General features: G+C 42.6%; 1 protein-coding gene across 2 annotated transcripts in view; it reads right to left on the bottom strand.

Moving 5' to 3' along the window:
* Positions 1-10593: 10593 nt before the first annotated feature.
* STK10 (serine/threonine kinase 10) overlaps positions 10594-17067 on the bottom strand; it is a 69957-nt gene continuing 63483 nt past the window's right edge. For both annotated transcript variants that reach the window (XM_079964780.1, XM_079964781.1), the window contains 4 exons: positions 16414-16602; positions 15403-15528; positions 14725-14838; positions 10594-13709 (listed from right to left, as the gene is read on the bottom strand). In XM_079964780.1, coding sequence (XP_079820906.1) covers positions 13569-13709; positions 14725-14838; positions 15403-15528; positions 16414-16602 — 570 coding nt within the window. In that variant the 3' untranslated portion in view covers positions 10594-13568. The remainder of the gene's footprint in view (positions 13710-14724; positions 14839-15402; positions 15529-16413; positions 16603-17067) is intronic.

The following is a 17067-nucleotide window of genomic DNA, read 5'->3' as shown; positions in this document are numbered from 1 at the left end:
CGACTGGTTCCAACGCTGGAGCTAGACGCATCAAAATAAGCGTTTCAGTTTAAAGCGGCATAAATTTAAACGGGGAAAACAGGTAGAGAAAAAACGGAGCTCCGCGTCGCCATCTGGTGGCACAATGTTATACCACACATACAACGCATGTAAATCGCTTTTTCTTTACCAGTCTAGCTGAGTCTTGGCTGTGCTGAACTGCTTGAGAGGTGGCATGTCTGTCTGCACCTTGGCAGGCAATTTAGGCTACAGTGAATCTAGCAGCTATGCCATCAAGGTTGGGGGGGGGGGATTTGTGAGGCTGTGGCAACAAGTGCTCAAATAACTGAAGGGAATGAGCCAGGAGCCTGACAAGATTTTGGTGAAGACTGAGAAGGCGATAAACTTCCTGCTTGAAGATATGAACTGTAAATGCATACCTACTGATGGCTTCACTTTGTGACAGAAAGCTCTCAGCCTCTAGGTACTCTCCCAGCCTTTTGCTGAGGATGGGCAGCCGGGGAAGGTGTTCAAAGCCAGCCCCAGTTGGCTTCAAAGCTTTAAGATCCACTTTCACCCGGAAAATGTGCACACAACTGATGCTGCTGCACTTGCAGACAAAGAAGATCAGCTAAGATCATGTACAGAAGACAAAGATGAGGATGATGGACAGGATATGCCAGCAAGCTGGAATCTGCATCAGTTTGCTCTCCCAAGCACATGAAAACACATGAATGAATTGATTGCTGACTTTCATCCTTCTATTGAACAGAGCCTCAAAATTGCACACGGCTTTACAGACACTTTGAGACCTTATCCAGAAATGCTCCAGCTGTGAGACAACAGTGGCAGTTGCCAATCACCATGTTTCTCAGAACAAAAACAACCAGCAGCAAATCAGTTCACACAATCAACTTCTGAAGCTTAACCAAGGCTAACCATGTCATCTGCAAATCTCTATCGATTTCCAAAGCCTGCCTGATCATCTCCTGGAGCAATACCATGCTTGGAAGAGGATGACAACAACAACAACAACAACAACAACAACAACAACAACAACAACAACAATTTATTATTTATACCCCACCCATCTGGCTGGGTTTCCACAGCCACTCTGGGTGGCTTCCAACAAAATATTAAAATACAATAGTCTATTAAACATTAAAAGCTTCCCTAAACTAAGCAACACAGAAGAGGAGGAGGAGGAGGAGGAGGAAGAGGAAGAGGAAGAGGAAGAGGAAGAAGAAGAGGAGGAGGGGTAGTAGTAGTAGTAGTAGTAGTAGTAGTAGTAGTTTGGATTTGATATCCCACTTTATCACTACCCGAAGGAGTCTCAAGGCGGCTAACATTCTCCTTTCCCTTCCTCCCCCACAACAAACACTCTGTGAGGTGAGTGGGGCTGAGACTTCAAAGAAGTGTGACTAGCCCAAGGTCACCCAGCAGCTGCATGTGGAGGAGCAGGGAAGCAAACCCAGTTCACCAGATTACGAGTCCACCGCTCTTGACCACTATACCACACAGTCGTCATGCACCAGTTTTTGTGTGGCATTTTCTGTTTTTCAGAGGGTTGTTTTGACTACACGCAATTTTGGCTTTATGCACTATCCCTGGAATGTAATCCCCACATAAATTGCAGGTTACCTGTACCCTCCACTGAGGGACTTGCCTGTGACACACAGGATGGCAACTAGTCACTACCCCTTGAAGCCTGCAACAAATAATAAGCGTCTTTATCTACATGGTTCCTTCATATATTATAGATTAACAGTGTTCACTCAGCTCCACATAGTGTATGAGGCAGCTGTTTGTATCTTTCATGCAAGTTGTAAACTCACTAGGGACGTGCTGCTTCACCACAGGCCAAATAAAGTAATATACAGGGCCATGGAGGGGTGACTGGCCGCCCCCGGAATATTCCAGGATCTCCGTCTGAACAGTCTGTTTCCATTAAAAGGTCTGTGGGCCTGTGACTTTAAAAATTCAGTATTAAGCACAGCTGAAACCAAATAGGGTGGGTCCTGAAAAAAATGCACCTCAGGTGTCAAAAGGCTGGGGTAAATAAGTGCATCTTTAGCATTCCCTGAAAGCTGTCCAGTGAAGGTCGCAGACACACCCCTGTAGGAAGGAGTGCTGTGGGAATGCTTAGTTACATTTTAAAGTGAATTCAGATTTAGTGCTGGCACATCACTGACTTTCAGATTAATTGGATTCTCTTATAAACATCTCATCTGTGTCCTTGGCAGCAGCTGAAACACATCACCCTTTCTTCAGCAGCAACAGCACTCAGTGCAGAACAGTATAATTTAATATACAGCAAGTCATATCTCTATAACCTCTGTAGTTGCAGAGATTTAGTTCTGTTAGCATCCATTGGCACCAAGTAGTGTAATTGCTACTACCTCTATGAGTTGCTTTTGTACCAGTTTGGGGCCATTGGAAGGACTTGTGATCCAAGTGTTTTTTTTAAGAGCATTTGCAAATTACATTCCTACCAAGGGTCTGGTACCACTTGTATGGCATGTTATAAAGTGTTAGGAAAGCCTTTGGTCAGAACTTTGCACAGCCTCCAATAACACATGGACAAAAAATGGAGGAAGCAGCAATTGCATTGCTTGGGGGACCATGTAAAGGCCACTGCACATCTGCATTGTAACAGGTTGGAAAGAAGGGTGGGAAAAGAGCCTTGTGGTGTGGTGTAGTATGAGGCACTGTGGCTGCATCATCTCTTAATGCCCTAGATGATTTTACAAAGTATAAGCAATGCAATAAACTTGACTTGAATTGTCCTTGAACTGTAACATTTGTACCAGCTTCAGTTTTGAAAGGACAGCTTTAAATTCTGGCAGACAGCCCTAAGGACTGTTATATGTTTAACCTTGCCTGTCGCCTACACAACAACTGGAGAAAACTGGAGACACTCCCTATGTCAAGTAGAACTGCTATCCATTCTGGAAGTTCAAATTTCAGTGCTAGCTAGTTTGGTGTTAGGGAGAAATGTTTTTCCCAGCTCAGACATAGGATGTACCGTAATTAATGGCATCTCTAATTTTAATTGGTCCAAGGAGCGTGTGCGCGCGCACACACACACACACACACACATAAAATCAAGGTGGGGCTCTGGGGATTTACAAAAAAACTAGGCCCCAGTTTTTGTGTTCCGTCTACCTGATGTCTGAATAGGAGACAGATGGCCTACTCTTGAGATCTGGAGAGGTGAGAGTGTTATGTAGTGAAGTTTCACCCTGGGCCAGCAGGGGGATACTGTAGATAGTTTTTCACTCAGGTCTGTAGATAGTTTTCACTCAGGTCCACGTCAGTTATTTTAGGCGGGAAACTCTGGGTTGTTGTTGCTACAATGTTGACAGCCGGCTGCCTATAAAAGCAGGCCGGCTGAGCTGTTTGCTAGTCAGTTCTATTCCAGCTTACAAAATAAAGAGCTGCTTTGGAGAAATCGCTGTGTCGTCTGCTATGTCAACCCACAACTTAACAGAGAAAAGCCAATCAGAGTACCTTGTACTTTCTGAAATGGCCTCAGCTGGGGATAGGGAACCTGGTGCCCCTCCACAGGTTGTTGGGCCACAGCTCCCATTAGCTCCAGTCCACATGGGCAACTGTACTGGGGATTATGGAAATTTAGTCCAGCAATATCTGGAAGCCCAGAGTCCTCACCCTGGCCTAAAGCAACACTGCAATCAGTACTTTATTCAGATGCAAATGCAAGGGAATTTAACAGCAGACCCCCTGAGCATGTTTACTCAGAGGTAAATCCCATGGATTTCAATGAAATTTACTTCTTAGTAAGTGTGCATAACATTGCAGCATAAATGAAGCAAAAAGGAAGAGAACCTATTTTACAGTCATCATCATCTCCAGATGAGAACCTGGCAACTCTATCAGCCAATAACGCTGTACCATAAATTCCTGTGTCCTACACAACTCTTTCTGCAGGATGCGGGAGACCTAACAAAGGAAAAATATGGTTTCACTAAAACATGGAAGACATACATTTGAACTTTCATTCTCACCTGCTTAGCTAAGAATTAAGGATGCAGTATGCAGTACTTTGTTCTTATTAAACAAAATATGCACCATTTTGTTCAATGTATTTTTAATTAGTTTTCCCAACTTTCATACCACCTGCACACTCATCCATAACTATATCCTTTCAACACAGGGTATTCATTAATTAATTAAACGAACATGTTAATTGCACCTAGGTAAAAGCTTCTGAAGTGTAAAATAACTGATTATAGACACTGGTTATTTAGTCGCATTTCTGCCATTATGAAGAAATCACTGTTTTTAACATTTGTTTCTATGATACCTGACCAGTTTTGCAACAGCTTTCGGAGAATCCACAACACCCTTAGGCAGCTTATTCCAGTAGGGAATAAGCGTTAAGAACAAAAGCGTAAGATCAATCTACCTCTCTCTCTCTATAGTTTAATACCACACAAACTCACTCACACATGCCTTTAGCCTTCGTTTGGTGACCAACATGTAGTCAGCAGTCCCTTGGTTTGTTTTAATATTAATTGAGATTAATAATGTTTATCCTCACAGCAGCTTGTTAAAATAAATTCCCCTTGCATATCTCTGTCCTCCATCACAAAGCCACTCCAGTGCACCACTTACAAGAAAACTGGCGTGAGGCCAAGATAAAGCCAAAGATCAATGGGAAAGCACTTAAGCATCAGAATGCCTCACAGTGCTGATTAATCTGGATGAAATTTTATTTGTTAGAAGGACTGTCTTCCAACAGGGGTGGAAGCATCCGTGTGTATTAGTACCATCATATGCCTCAAGTATTTATGTTAACAAGCACCTAGACTCCAGGGTATATGGTACAGGAATTAGGATGTTCCCACTGCCTGTCAAAATTCATGTGCATTCGTTTTTTGTTTTGCATGAAAATTGCTTAATACTAATGTAGTGTTGTTGTATGGGCAGGGGAGGGGGCAAAAACATAGCTCTTTCAAAAAGGTTTTGGGTATAATCTTTTGTTTTATGGCTCGCTCAATTCTGCTCCAGTTTTGACTGCTGCTGTTGTTATTCTTATATAGTAATCTTGGGCGTCTTATGACTGTTAGCAAAAGTAGGTGAGATATGTTGCTTTTAAATATTGTATGTTTTCAGCTTTGTTTGCTGCCCTGGAAAATAAGGTGGGAGATAAACAAATAAATAAACAATCCACTTTACTTGCCTGTTATTGTATTGATAATAGTTTTGCAAGATATTTCTATCATACGGTTATCAGATTTTTTTCAATGAATCCGGGGACATTTTTCAACTTCAATGTATTTTGTATGGGGACTGATTTGTAAATCTAGGGACTGTCCCCGGGAAATGGGGATGTCTGGTAACCTTATTCTATCACTGTTGAAAGAAAAGTGCTCCTGGATGACTGTTATTTCATAAAGAACAAGGCAACAGGGGCTACAGAATGATGACCCTTTGCAGTAAATCAAGGTACTGTGCCCAACCATAACCCCATACCTGAGAAAAAGCTAGTCTAAGATAACTCGTGAGACTGGCTTTAATATTCTCAAATTGTCATAAAATCTCGGCTTATATTATCTAGTCAGAGGCTTCCTAGACACTTAAAAAACAAAAACAAAACACCAACCTTAGCTGGTTTTCCATTAAAGTGCCCTCATATGCAAGTGATTGTAAAAGCCTGTCATAGGGACTACACTTCAGCTACACATGTACCTTGTGATTTTCTGGTAACATCAGTCGGTCTCTTTCTTTAGCATTATTCCACACTCTACCCCCTCAAAGAGAGGAAAACTCTGGCCCTCCTGTTCTTGTTGGGCTGCCTTTGTCAACTGTCCCAACCACCATGGGGATTGGCTAAGCATGATGGGAGCTTTAGTCCAACGAAATCCAGTGGGTCACAGGTTCCCCAGCTCTGCCCCACTGAGCAAAGCAAGCCTATGGAGATAGGTCTTTTCCACCAGCTCTCAGGGAGAGAATAGTATGAGAAATGGGGAAAGGGCATCAATTGCCATTTCTGAAAGGAAGCAAAGCTGAGTTTTGAATCACCTCAAATCACCTCATCAGACAGGTATGGACATAGTTATCATTCAGGAAATCCTCAAATTAGGAGCTAAATTCTAATTTCAGAATACACATTCCAGATTCTTAGGCAGACAAACCTAGTCATTTCTGCCATCTGCTGGTTTTTTTTTTTACATACACAAACTCCTGTTTGGGGTTGCTGGTGTTTTTTCCTCTGTGTATGTAACAAGGTTAACAACAAAGTAAAGCTTAAACTTGCTTAGGTCTCAATGGGCTTGCTTGAATTCTTTTCTTCACCAAGTCCTTTTGAATAATCCTCATTTCTATTTCCCCTCACCTTTATTTCCCCCTTTTTCCTTTTGGGTGTCCACTGTGCTTAAATAACAGCTTTGTGTGGCTCAGTTCACACCACCACTGGGAATCTTTCCAGAATCTTTAAACTGGAAAGTTGCAATGCCCTTGCTGCTGACTTCATAATGCTGGCCTCTGAAGGAATGGGTTGATGTCATAGTTAAAGTGCTAGGATACCAACATTTAACATTCCTGCAGCAATACAACTGGTCAGTCCTTTTGCTAGTCCCTGCTCATATCTTCACATCAAACTGCCCTATCTCAACAAATTCCTCAAAAGATTAAAAAACAACAAACCCTTAAAACACACCATTTATTGATGACGTTTACCGTAAGTATAAATCAGATTATTACAGGAACATCTCTCAAAACTTTAAGTCGAGCCCAATGTTTTAATGTGGTGCCCTCTAATGGACACATTGAAGAAATGCACATTATAAGGCTGCAGCAATTAAATATGTAATTCAGTAAAGGCTAACACTGAAGGGGGCAGAACTGGTCTAATAGAATCATAGAACTGTAGAGTTAGAAGCAACCCTGAGGCTCATTGACTGCAACCCCCTGCAGTGCAGGAATCAAGACTCTTATTCCTGCATTCTTATTAGCAATGCCATAAACTGGGATGCACAGTTAGAAAGCGCTTTTACATCTTATTTCCAATAGCAGTTAGCTCATGGCTTAAGGCATTTAAAAATGCAACTTTATACAAAAGGATCAAGAGTGCTCACACCAGAAAAAAAATTAATTTGCATCTCCTGTGATGTCTGAAGTCACTCTTTGTTATTATTACACTGTGGATGAAACTTGGACTGATATCAGTGGTGTAGTGGAGCAGGAATGAAATGCTGCTACTTACTTCACAGCAGGAACAATGGTATTTCCTTGGTTCTATTTACCCATCCCTCTGCTCGACGCCCAATAAATAAGCTTTCACCAGAGAGAAACCACCCCATACGCTAAGCCAGGGGTCAGCAACCTTTTTCAGCCATGGGCTTGTCTACCGTACTCAGACCATGTGGTGGGCTGGACTAATTTTTTTTTTTTGGGGGGGGGAAATAAATGAACGAATTCCTACGCCCCACAAATAACCCAGAGATGCATTTTAAATAAAAGGACACCTTCTACTCATGTAAAAGCACGCTGATTCCGTACCGTCCGCAGGCCGGATTGAGAAGGCGATTGGGCCGCATCCGGCCCCCGGGCCTCAGTTTGCCTATCCCTGCACTAAGCAAAGGAAGAGGCAAGTCACCTTAGCATGCATGGCTACGGGTTTAACTGCCTCTTCAATTTTGAGCAATTCCAAAATCTATTATTACCACCCAAAATGCCACAAAATAGGAAGCAAGCTTTTGAGTCCAGGGAGTGTAGTTATAGGACTAGTCACAAAGGGTGCCTGAACTTCAGATTCTTCCATTGCGTCATTGAGCAGGGTGCTACAAGTTTCCACAAAGAATGGTAACAGAGGGTTATGGAGTGAAAGCCCTTACCTTTTGTTTGTTTGTTAATGGTGCATCTCATATTCAGCAAGCCACCAAACTATGCTTTAATTTCAGAGGTAAAGAGAAGCCACCTCTACCAGCTGATTTCAAAATGGATGCAGGTGTGCCCAGGTTGTTTTCCCCAGTGAGATTCTCCCTCAGCTGCTCTCACAAAGCCCTGGTAATTAAATCAGGTGCTTAAGATTCTGTTTGGGGGGAACTGGATTTGTGGGGGGGGGGCAGCAAGGAGAAAGGTCCTGCTAAAGAAATGCTACAAATAGCCTGAGTGTTCTGCACACCTTGTTTTTAATAGCAGCCTGATAGCAGCAATAGAATATTAAAATCAACTTAATTATTCCCTTCCATCAGGTCTGGAATTCTAATACTATTATGGAAAGAGATTCTCCCTGCTTCATTTTTTAAGCTGTTGCTCTCAGCCCACCCATAAACTTGGGCCTACTAAATGATGTATTATGATCCTCTGTTCCCCAGTTAAGGCCCCCCCACCCCCGGAAAAACCATTTTACTGTTTTCTTCTACTTAGTCTATAGATGGGAGTTAATAGTTAAGACTACTGGAGAATTTCTAGTACATATCGCATCAAAACATCTGCCTACCTTTAAAAGATTACTGTCTAAAACTGGTGGCCATACACCTCCTTTTAAACAGCAGATTTTAGGCTCCAGGAATATACATTGACTACTTATGCATCAGGAAAGAATTAGACTTGTGTGACCTAAAGCCAGTTTCTGCCAGTAGGTGCATCATGCATATTTTGCTCTGGGCAAGGGAACAGTATAAAATAGTCAAAATTCAGAGAAGTCTGCACATGCAGCAAACAGAATGATCACCGAGTTGTGTTCAACACATCACAGCATTGCTCTAGCTCTGTTGCCAGGATATTTAGTCTCCTCCCATGACTATCCCACAACAGCCAGAGCTTTAAGCCAGCCCATAATGACTTGCTGTTGTATCAAGCTATATGACAAGATAGTTTAATATCTGACTTGCTCTCATGTACTGGATTCTACCCGTATACTGGCTTTCAGTGTATCAGTTGGAAAGACTTCCACCCTGATAGGATCTTGTTTTCATTTTCTCTCTGCACAGAAATAGGATACATCTGCTGCCATCTGTTCCTGTTGCCCCAGACATAAACCTCCCCCCACCTCTCTACATGTACATATCAGTTTAAGAGACCACACATTTAATGGGCTTTATTTAGCCCATAGAAACTTACACCACTTGTTAGCCTTACATTACAAGAAGACTTTTTATTGGTTACAGAAAACACCTTCTGGAATTTGTCACCTGGAAATGCCACATTTTCCTGCATGGTGGTGGCATAGCAGAATAACTATCTGGGCCAATTCTTGTGCCTGTAAGCATGTGCATAGGTGCCTCACCACACACTCATGGGCCCATCGCTCAACATCCAAAAAAGAAGAAGAGGAGGAGTTTGGATTTGATATCCCGCTTTATCACTACCTGAAGGAGTCTCAAAGCGGCTAACATTCTCCTTTCCCTTCCTCCCCCACAACAAACACTCTGTGAGGTGAGTGGGGCTGAGAGACTTCAAAGAAGTGTGACTAGCCCAAGGTCACCCAGCAGCTGCATGTGGAGGAGCGGAGACGCGAACCCGGTTCACCAGATCATGAGTCCACCGCTCTGAACCACTACACCACACTGGCTCCCAAAGTGCTGCACCAACAAGCACCCAACAACCCCTCTGAAGGGCCACAAATCCAACTTAATGGTGTAACGTTGGAAAATGTCAACCACCTTTCCTACCTTGGCAGTTATCTTTCCACAAGGGCCAACAATGCCAAAATCCAGCATTGCCCAGAGCACGGATCAGAGCTGGTGACCTCTGACAGATCATACAACAGCTAGCCAGCCCAACCACAAATGGTTTTGCTCATGTGTGTGTATATGGGGGGGGGGGGCGGAGAGAGACGACACTTGATTGACAGTCTCTTTTTTTTTCTCACTTGGTTTCCTCAAGCTCCAGGAAGAGGACTGGAGCTCAAAAACAGAGAGAAACTGTGGGTATCTGGAGCCGAAGTTGTAAAATAGCACAATATGTGAATCTGTGTCTTCTGCACCATGTAATAATATGTAATGGAAGAAACTGTAATTTACCATTTCCATGTATTTCAGTACATGTGTGCATTTTAAGTACCATTTTCTTAAATGTAAGGTCTCCTAGAACAACTGGTTCCTACTTATAATAAACAATGTTTACTAAACTTCAGGGCTAGTCATGACAACGTCTGTGCTTGCTGATCAATTACAATCTACTTGAGGGCCATGACCACAGCATCTATTGGTTTCTTTGACCTCAAAAGCACAATATTCAACACAATATTCCCTCTGTATGTGCAGTATTTTAAAAACGATGTCATGTAATTCCCAGCAACTCCATCGCATTGAGGGAATTATGGAACCCCTACTCAGCAAAGATGACTGACCCATCAATGGCGATTTCCACATGAAAACACTATGTAGCACATGTACTGTATAATAAATGGCTAGGGGACTATACGGGGGTCTTCATCCCAAGACTTTGCACATGCTTTTATAGGCACTGTAGGTGCTCAATAATTGCTAATATCAAAACAGAAGGGCAACAGATTCAAAATGGGAGATGATGTGACGGCTGATGGTAAGTGCAGGTCTCCCTCTTCACCAAACAGTGTCACCCTTTAGCTATTCTTGGATGTTTAGCAGCAGAAAATTAAAAACAGCTCCAGCTGGTCACAGCTAGCTTTGAGAATTAATAGCTTTATTACCAACACATTTCAATGCACACATTCTCAAAATGAGAATATATATATTTTAAGAAAAGTTTGTTTGGTTCTGAGCCCGAAAGCTGTTGATTGTGGGGTGATTTGAATCTCGGTAAGCAGGAATCAAATTCCATTACGCTCAAGCCAAATTTATGTACAAATACAAGTCAGCACTGCTGACCAAAACCCACAGGCAACAAGTACAAGTGTTCAGGACGCAAATGCAGGCGCTCACCGTGGTAACGTTTTTATTCGATTATTTACATCATAGTGGTTTCCCCCAAAAAGAAAACCCTTTTGGATAGAAGAATCAGGTCCCCCCATGTAAAAAATATTGTAGTTTTATGCCAAGAAAGAGAAAGAAAAAGTTGGTTTTGTTTGGGTTAGGGGAAAGAGAAAAATAAAGAAAAGTGACACTTTCTTGCCACAAAAGGAGCAGGACAACCTTGCAACACTGCACGAAGTAAATATTGCACTTTTGTAAAATTACAGCAGCGCTTGGTAGCAGTCAAGACCAGACTGGCACACAAAGAAAGATAAGCACACACAAACTTGCAGCAGTATTAAAATTAGCAACTCTTGTTTGATTTCTTGGCCAAGGATGAAGACAATTAGATGAAGTACTGGCTGACTTATACGGAGATTGAGCTGCATGTGGGTGTGTCCACAACATACACAAGCCTGTGCACAATGCAAACTATCAAAAACTTGCAACATAAAGTTAGAACAGAAACTGGCTATCAGGTTTGGAGAAAATTAGGATCTTTGAGTTTTCAGAACACAACCCATTCACAGGCTCTGTTCCAGTTTCTCTCAGTCTCACAAGACAGTATCTCAAAACACAATTATTTAGAACAGGACAGTTTCTGGGTGCACATTTTCTAGCCTCTAAAATATCCAGAATACGGAGTCTCTTAAACAAGGCAGTGAAACTGCAGTCTGGCAGCAGCCAATGTATTTGCTAGACCTCTGTTTCCATTCCAGCAAATTAACTCTGAGAACAGAAATCACATCAGCAGCAACATGGCTTTATAGGAAGACAGTGAAAGAAAAGCATTATTTCCTATACAGAGCTAGTGCTGGAAAAGTCCTGAGTGATACACAAAAAGGAACACTGGAGCATTTTGCCAACCTAAGTGCTTTGAGACGGCACAATGAACTGTGAAGACTTTGTATGAATGAAGTACCAATGAAGTGTGAAGACTTTGTTTGAATGAAGTACCAAATTTAAACATTTACCACAAACAGCTGACCCAGATAGAGGATTATGTGAATTGCACTGTGCAAAGCATCAATATAGATTTAATGTCTAGGGAAATGCAAATTGGCCAAACTGATAAAGCCTTGTCATTTCCTGAAATATGTATTTTAATAGTGAAATGGGGAGTGAGCAAGGTGTGAGGGGAAAATAACACATCTTTGGTTTAAAAACAGCCTTTGGAAGACTTAAAGATAATGACATGTTGATAATCTTCAGCATTTCAAATGTATCAAATTCTATTCTGCTATATGGGGCTCCGCTTACCTGGATCATTCTGGCTTGCTATAAACTCAAAAGTATCAGCAAAGGGATACACACTGGCCAAAATGATGGTTTAGGCAAACATCATGTTCTCAAATCACAGCACACCCAATAGTTTATACAGTAGACCTTAAAAAACAAAAACTAAAAGCTAGCAACTGATGTCCTATGAAACTCACATGAGATGATGCAAAACAAGATGCCTTTAACCTTAGGCCAGTTGTAAACTTGCTGCTACAAGGCATTTGCACTTTTCTTCTATTTAATATATTGGAAACAGCAGCCATTAGCTCTTGCCATAACCTGAACACAAGCTTTGCCTTCTGGACCAATTGGGCTGGGGAAAGAAATGGAGACAGGAGAGACAGAACTCCCTGTTGATGAACACAGGGAAAAGAAACCCATTGCCTCACAACGGAAGAGGAGGGGAAAGTGAAGAGCAAAGACCAGACCTTTATGTTACCCACCATTTTAGGATCTGAACTGTGTGGGCCTCTGCACGGCTTATTAATTGGGGCAGGTGTGCAAAGTTAAACATTCCAAAACTGGGCAGCAATTTCCACAGCTGACCATGTATATGCAGCCTTCACAACTGTTGAATTGCACTCTAAGTTGGATCATAAGCTTCTCATTGCCTTTGTGGTCAGCCTTTGACTCGGGACTGATTTGATTTAAACACTCCACTTGTATGTTTCAGGTTGTGGTAACTCTTTGAGAAAGGGCAGAAATTGTGTCACATGTTACCAGGGTGGTGTGCTGGGTCACTTCAAAATAAGCTGAGGAACTGATGAGTTTCATTGGGAAAGCCTAGATTCTAGGCCCTAGGAGGAGAGGAGAAGGAGCCCTTTGTTTAACTGACAAAGATGGAGGCCACAATAAAAGCTAACAATTTCTCGTTGTCTTTTGTAAGCTGTGAAGTTGAACTCCCAGTGCTTCAAGGCAGTAAATGGTTCAACCATTAAGACTAAAAGGTTAAGTGAGATCCACTGACAGACAAAGCAAGTTGGGCCTAACAGGAGAACTAGTTAGAAAATTAAACAGGCAAGTTTATCAGCAGCACTTAACAGCCATCAACAATCTTTTAGGTCACCAACATTCATCCCTTCAACAGATGGTTAAGAGAGAAAACTGCCCAAGGTCTGGGCAATGGGATCAGCAAGCAGTGTGAACTCTGCACACAACCCCATTAGCTCTACTCTCTGAAGCTCAGCCACAACTCTCCAAGTGTAGCTGGTCAACACTAGCCAGGGCCACATGAATGGGAAGCTGTCTCATCTCTAGGGGAACAGACCTCAGGCCACATTGGTTGTCTCAGACAAAAGAGGAAATCAGAGTTGGCGCAGGAGAAAAGGGAGCCCTGACAGTCCTTTGGGTCAACTTCTCTGTGGACAAAGGCAGGGATTGCCTTTCTGTCCACTAATCCAAGGGTTATGAAGCCTCTGCAGAACTGAATGGGACAAATTTGGCAGGCTTGTTTGGCGACCTTGAAGGCTGACCATCAGTCTCATCACTGAGTTTGAAGAACATTTCTTGCTCTCGCTTCTTCTGATTCAGTTCATCTTCCAAAGCCTGAAATGCGAAGAGAAATGAGCTCAGTTGGAGAAATGATTCAAGCTGTAATCACTTCACTGTTCTCAGCCACCTGGATTCCTGTCAGTTTACATCAGGGATGGGGAAAACTTTCTGGCCAGGAGGGGCCAGATCTTAATCTCCCAAGACCTGGCAGACATCATAGTGATGTCACATGATGCTGCACTTTGATGCCCCTGTTTAATAGCCATTTGCAAACATCCCCATGCTGTTCCTTACATCTCTGAAAATCTGATGTTTAAAGAGCAGTACAGGACTGTTTACAAATGGCAATTTGAAAGCCCTTTTCCTCATTATTCCTTAACCCTCATTACTCCTTAACCCTCTGAAAATTGGGGCTGCCCTATGCTACTCTTTGAATCTCTAATTTTTTTTTGGGGGGGGGGTTCAAAGAGCAGCATTCAAAGAGAAGTGTTTCCATGGAATGGAAGCCACTTCCCCCTTCTTAAGCAAGGCATGCAGCCACGCACCCATCAGGTATGATGTCAGGTGGAGGGTGGGTGCAGCTTCCCAAAAATGATCTGGCAGGCCAAGTTTGGCTCACGGGGTGGAGGTTCCCCAACCCTGGCTTATGTATATGAGTTGTCAAAAATGAAACAAAATTAGATGAAATTAGAGGGGGAGAGAACCAAATCCAAAAACCTAAATTTGCAACATTTCAGAAATAGGTTGATCTAATTCAACCCTCCTCCAAATCCAAATGGTTTATTTATTTCATTACAGTTCTGAATAGCTTCTTAGGAAGCATCTCAGACAATAACAACATATAGAACACTTTCAAATATAAAAACAATTTTAAATCCAATAAAAATACAGACTCGAATAAAAATTACTGCTAGCATTTCAATGAACACAAAGTATTCCCCCCGCCCCGAGTATTTGATTTGGCAAATTGATCTGAAAGTCAAAAGTTCAATACTGAACCTTTGATTTCTAACCCCCCCCCGATGCTAATGATGTTTGAAGTTTTTTTCCAACTTTCTTTAGTTGTCACCTTTTTTCGTGGCCTCAGCTTATCCCGCCAGTCCTTCAAGTTCTGATTGTGGTTTTCATCAAGAGCTTTCAGTTTCTGGGTCTCATGTTCAACCAAGAGATGGCACTTCTCATTCTATACAGATTTAAAACATCAGAAGAAAAACAAATGAGGGAAGCTCTGCAGAGCAAAAAGGTCAGTATCAAATCCAGCATCCCTGCTGACTTGATTTATAAACCCAACATGACTTTCCAAGACCAGGAAAGAACAAGATTTACTTCAAAAGCAACAAAATCCCAACTCATTCTATGTTCATTCCAGAAACCTTTTGCTTCCACTCAATTTGGAGCTAATGAATGTCATGGTTAGAGGCTGCTCAGCCACAAACCCCATTGAGAGGCTTTGGAAAATTCACTCTCTCCGTGTCTATCATACCTCACAGGGTTGCTGTGAGGATTAAATGAGATAGCCTCCATATATATACCATCTTTACAGAAAGATAGGATGCAAAATGTTACGACATGCCAGAAGCAAAAACAATAAATACTGAAGCACATTTTCCATTTCTGGGAGGGTTTTGTTGTCAGGTAGGATGAACCAACTTTGCAGAATGGATGCCAGATTTTTCTCTATGAGCCAAACTAGTGGCACGCCACACCCCGCCCTAGCATACCTAAAGCTGAGCCGGTGTTAAGTTACCTGTAACTGTTGGAGTTCATTCATGTTGCTCTCACACTGGGCACTCATATCCTTCGTCTGCATCTCATGTTTCTGCTGCTGCTGCAGTCGCTCAGCTTTCTGCCTTTTTTCCTCCTGCTGTGCAAACTGAAACAGAAGGGAGCAACCCAACATCACTATCGTTCACTGTGGTTTTAAATCACCAGGCTATGTTCACAGGAATTTTAAACATGGCTCCCTACATTTTTTATATATATACCAGGAGCTAGAATGCTGTACAACGAAGACATGGAGGGTTACAAATGTGAGAACAATTTATTTTCAGGGGGAAATGCCCCCTCTCAGCTTCTGCGCCAGGAGTAGGACCCTCAAATACATGTACTCCTTTGATATCTGTTGGTGTGAGCACAATATGATCTGATTCCACGGCACCTTGTATTAGTTGCACCACAGGTGCCAGAGCAATGCAGGGGGCATAGCTATGACCTTCCCACCCTTCCATGAAACCATTAACAGGTGTTGCAGGAAGGTTTCTTGAGCTACCCACTGTCTGAAACCCTCTGGCAGTATTAACTTGTGCTTTATATAGCATTGGAGCTTAAAACGTCAGTGATATCAGATGGAACTGAGCAAATATCTGTCAACAGCCTGGACCAGTGGCTTCTGGAAGTACGTGCTGTTGAGCAAGGGACCCTCCATGTATAGTCTACAATCGTCCTTTCCACACTGGGCGAAAGATTCCTGCATTGCAGGGAGTTGGACTAGATGATCCTCGTCATCCCTTCCAACTCTACAATTCTATGATTAACAGTCCTCGCTTGCAGGAATCCAAATGCAGTGTCACTGCCTCTCAGCCCAACCTACCTCACAGGCTTGTTGTGGGGGTTAACTAATGAGTTGGGGGGCGGGAACTGTGTGTGCTACCTTGACCTCATTGGAGAAAAAGGTGTGATATAGATGGTTGAATGAATGAGTGAATGAAAGCGCCACAAATCGAATCCTTCCGTCAAGGGTTCTAGTGCTACCCTTCACCTGTTTTATCTTCTCCCTCTGTTCTGAGGCGCTTCCACTGGAGCTGATATGGAGGCTCTTCTTATACATGGCCATGCGGGTCTTCCCTTCGCTCCTCTGAATTTTGGGGAGACGGCCTTTCTCTTGCTGCTGCCGAATTTTCAGCTGCTCCATCATTCGCTGGTTATACCGTTGCATTTGCTCACGCTCCTGGAATAGCAACGGCAGCCCAGGGTTGGGGAGGTAAGTCAATACAATAAATGTTGCAAGTTTACAGTCAAAGTGAATGGTGACATTGGATATTTGCCCAGGGTAATATTCAACAGACCACAAAGGAGACAGACAAAGATAGTGCAAGTTTAGTTTAAGGAAAATAAAACCACTTCTATGAAGATTCACCATGGCTTATTCAAGGGGCCCAGTTAGATAAAAACTAATGGAAATGCAACAGACACTATGGCAAGAATACTTTGACATTGGTCCTATTGAAGCACACTCACTCACACAAACAAACAAACAAACAAACAAACAAACAAACAAGCTGCATATGAGAGAGGCTGTGCTGGTCTGGGTTGGTGAGAGTTGTAGTCCACCAGAATGGTGAAGGCTGGCCTAAAGTAAGTGGTGGACTCTTCTTCATTGGAAGTTTGTAAACAGAGGTTGGATTGTCATCTG

Source organism: Podarcis cretensis (assembly GCF_951804945.1).
Source record: "Podarcis cretensis genome assembly, chromosome: 2".
In the NCBI taxonomy this organism is placed as follows: Eukaryota; Metazoa; Chordata; class Lepidosauria; order Squamata; family Lacertidae; genus Podarcis; species Podarcis cretensis.
This window is presented reverse-complemented; position numbering and strand designations above follow the sequence as displayed.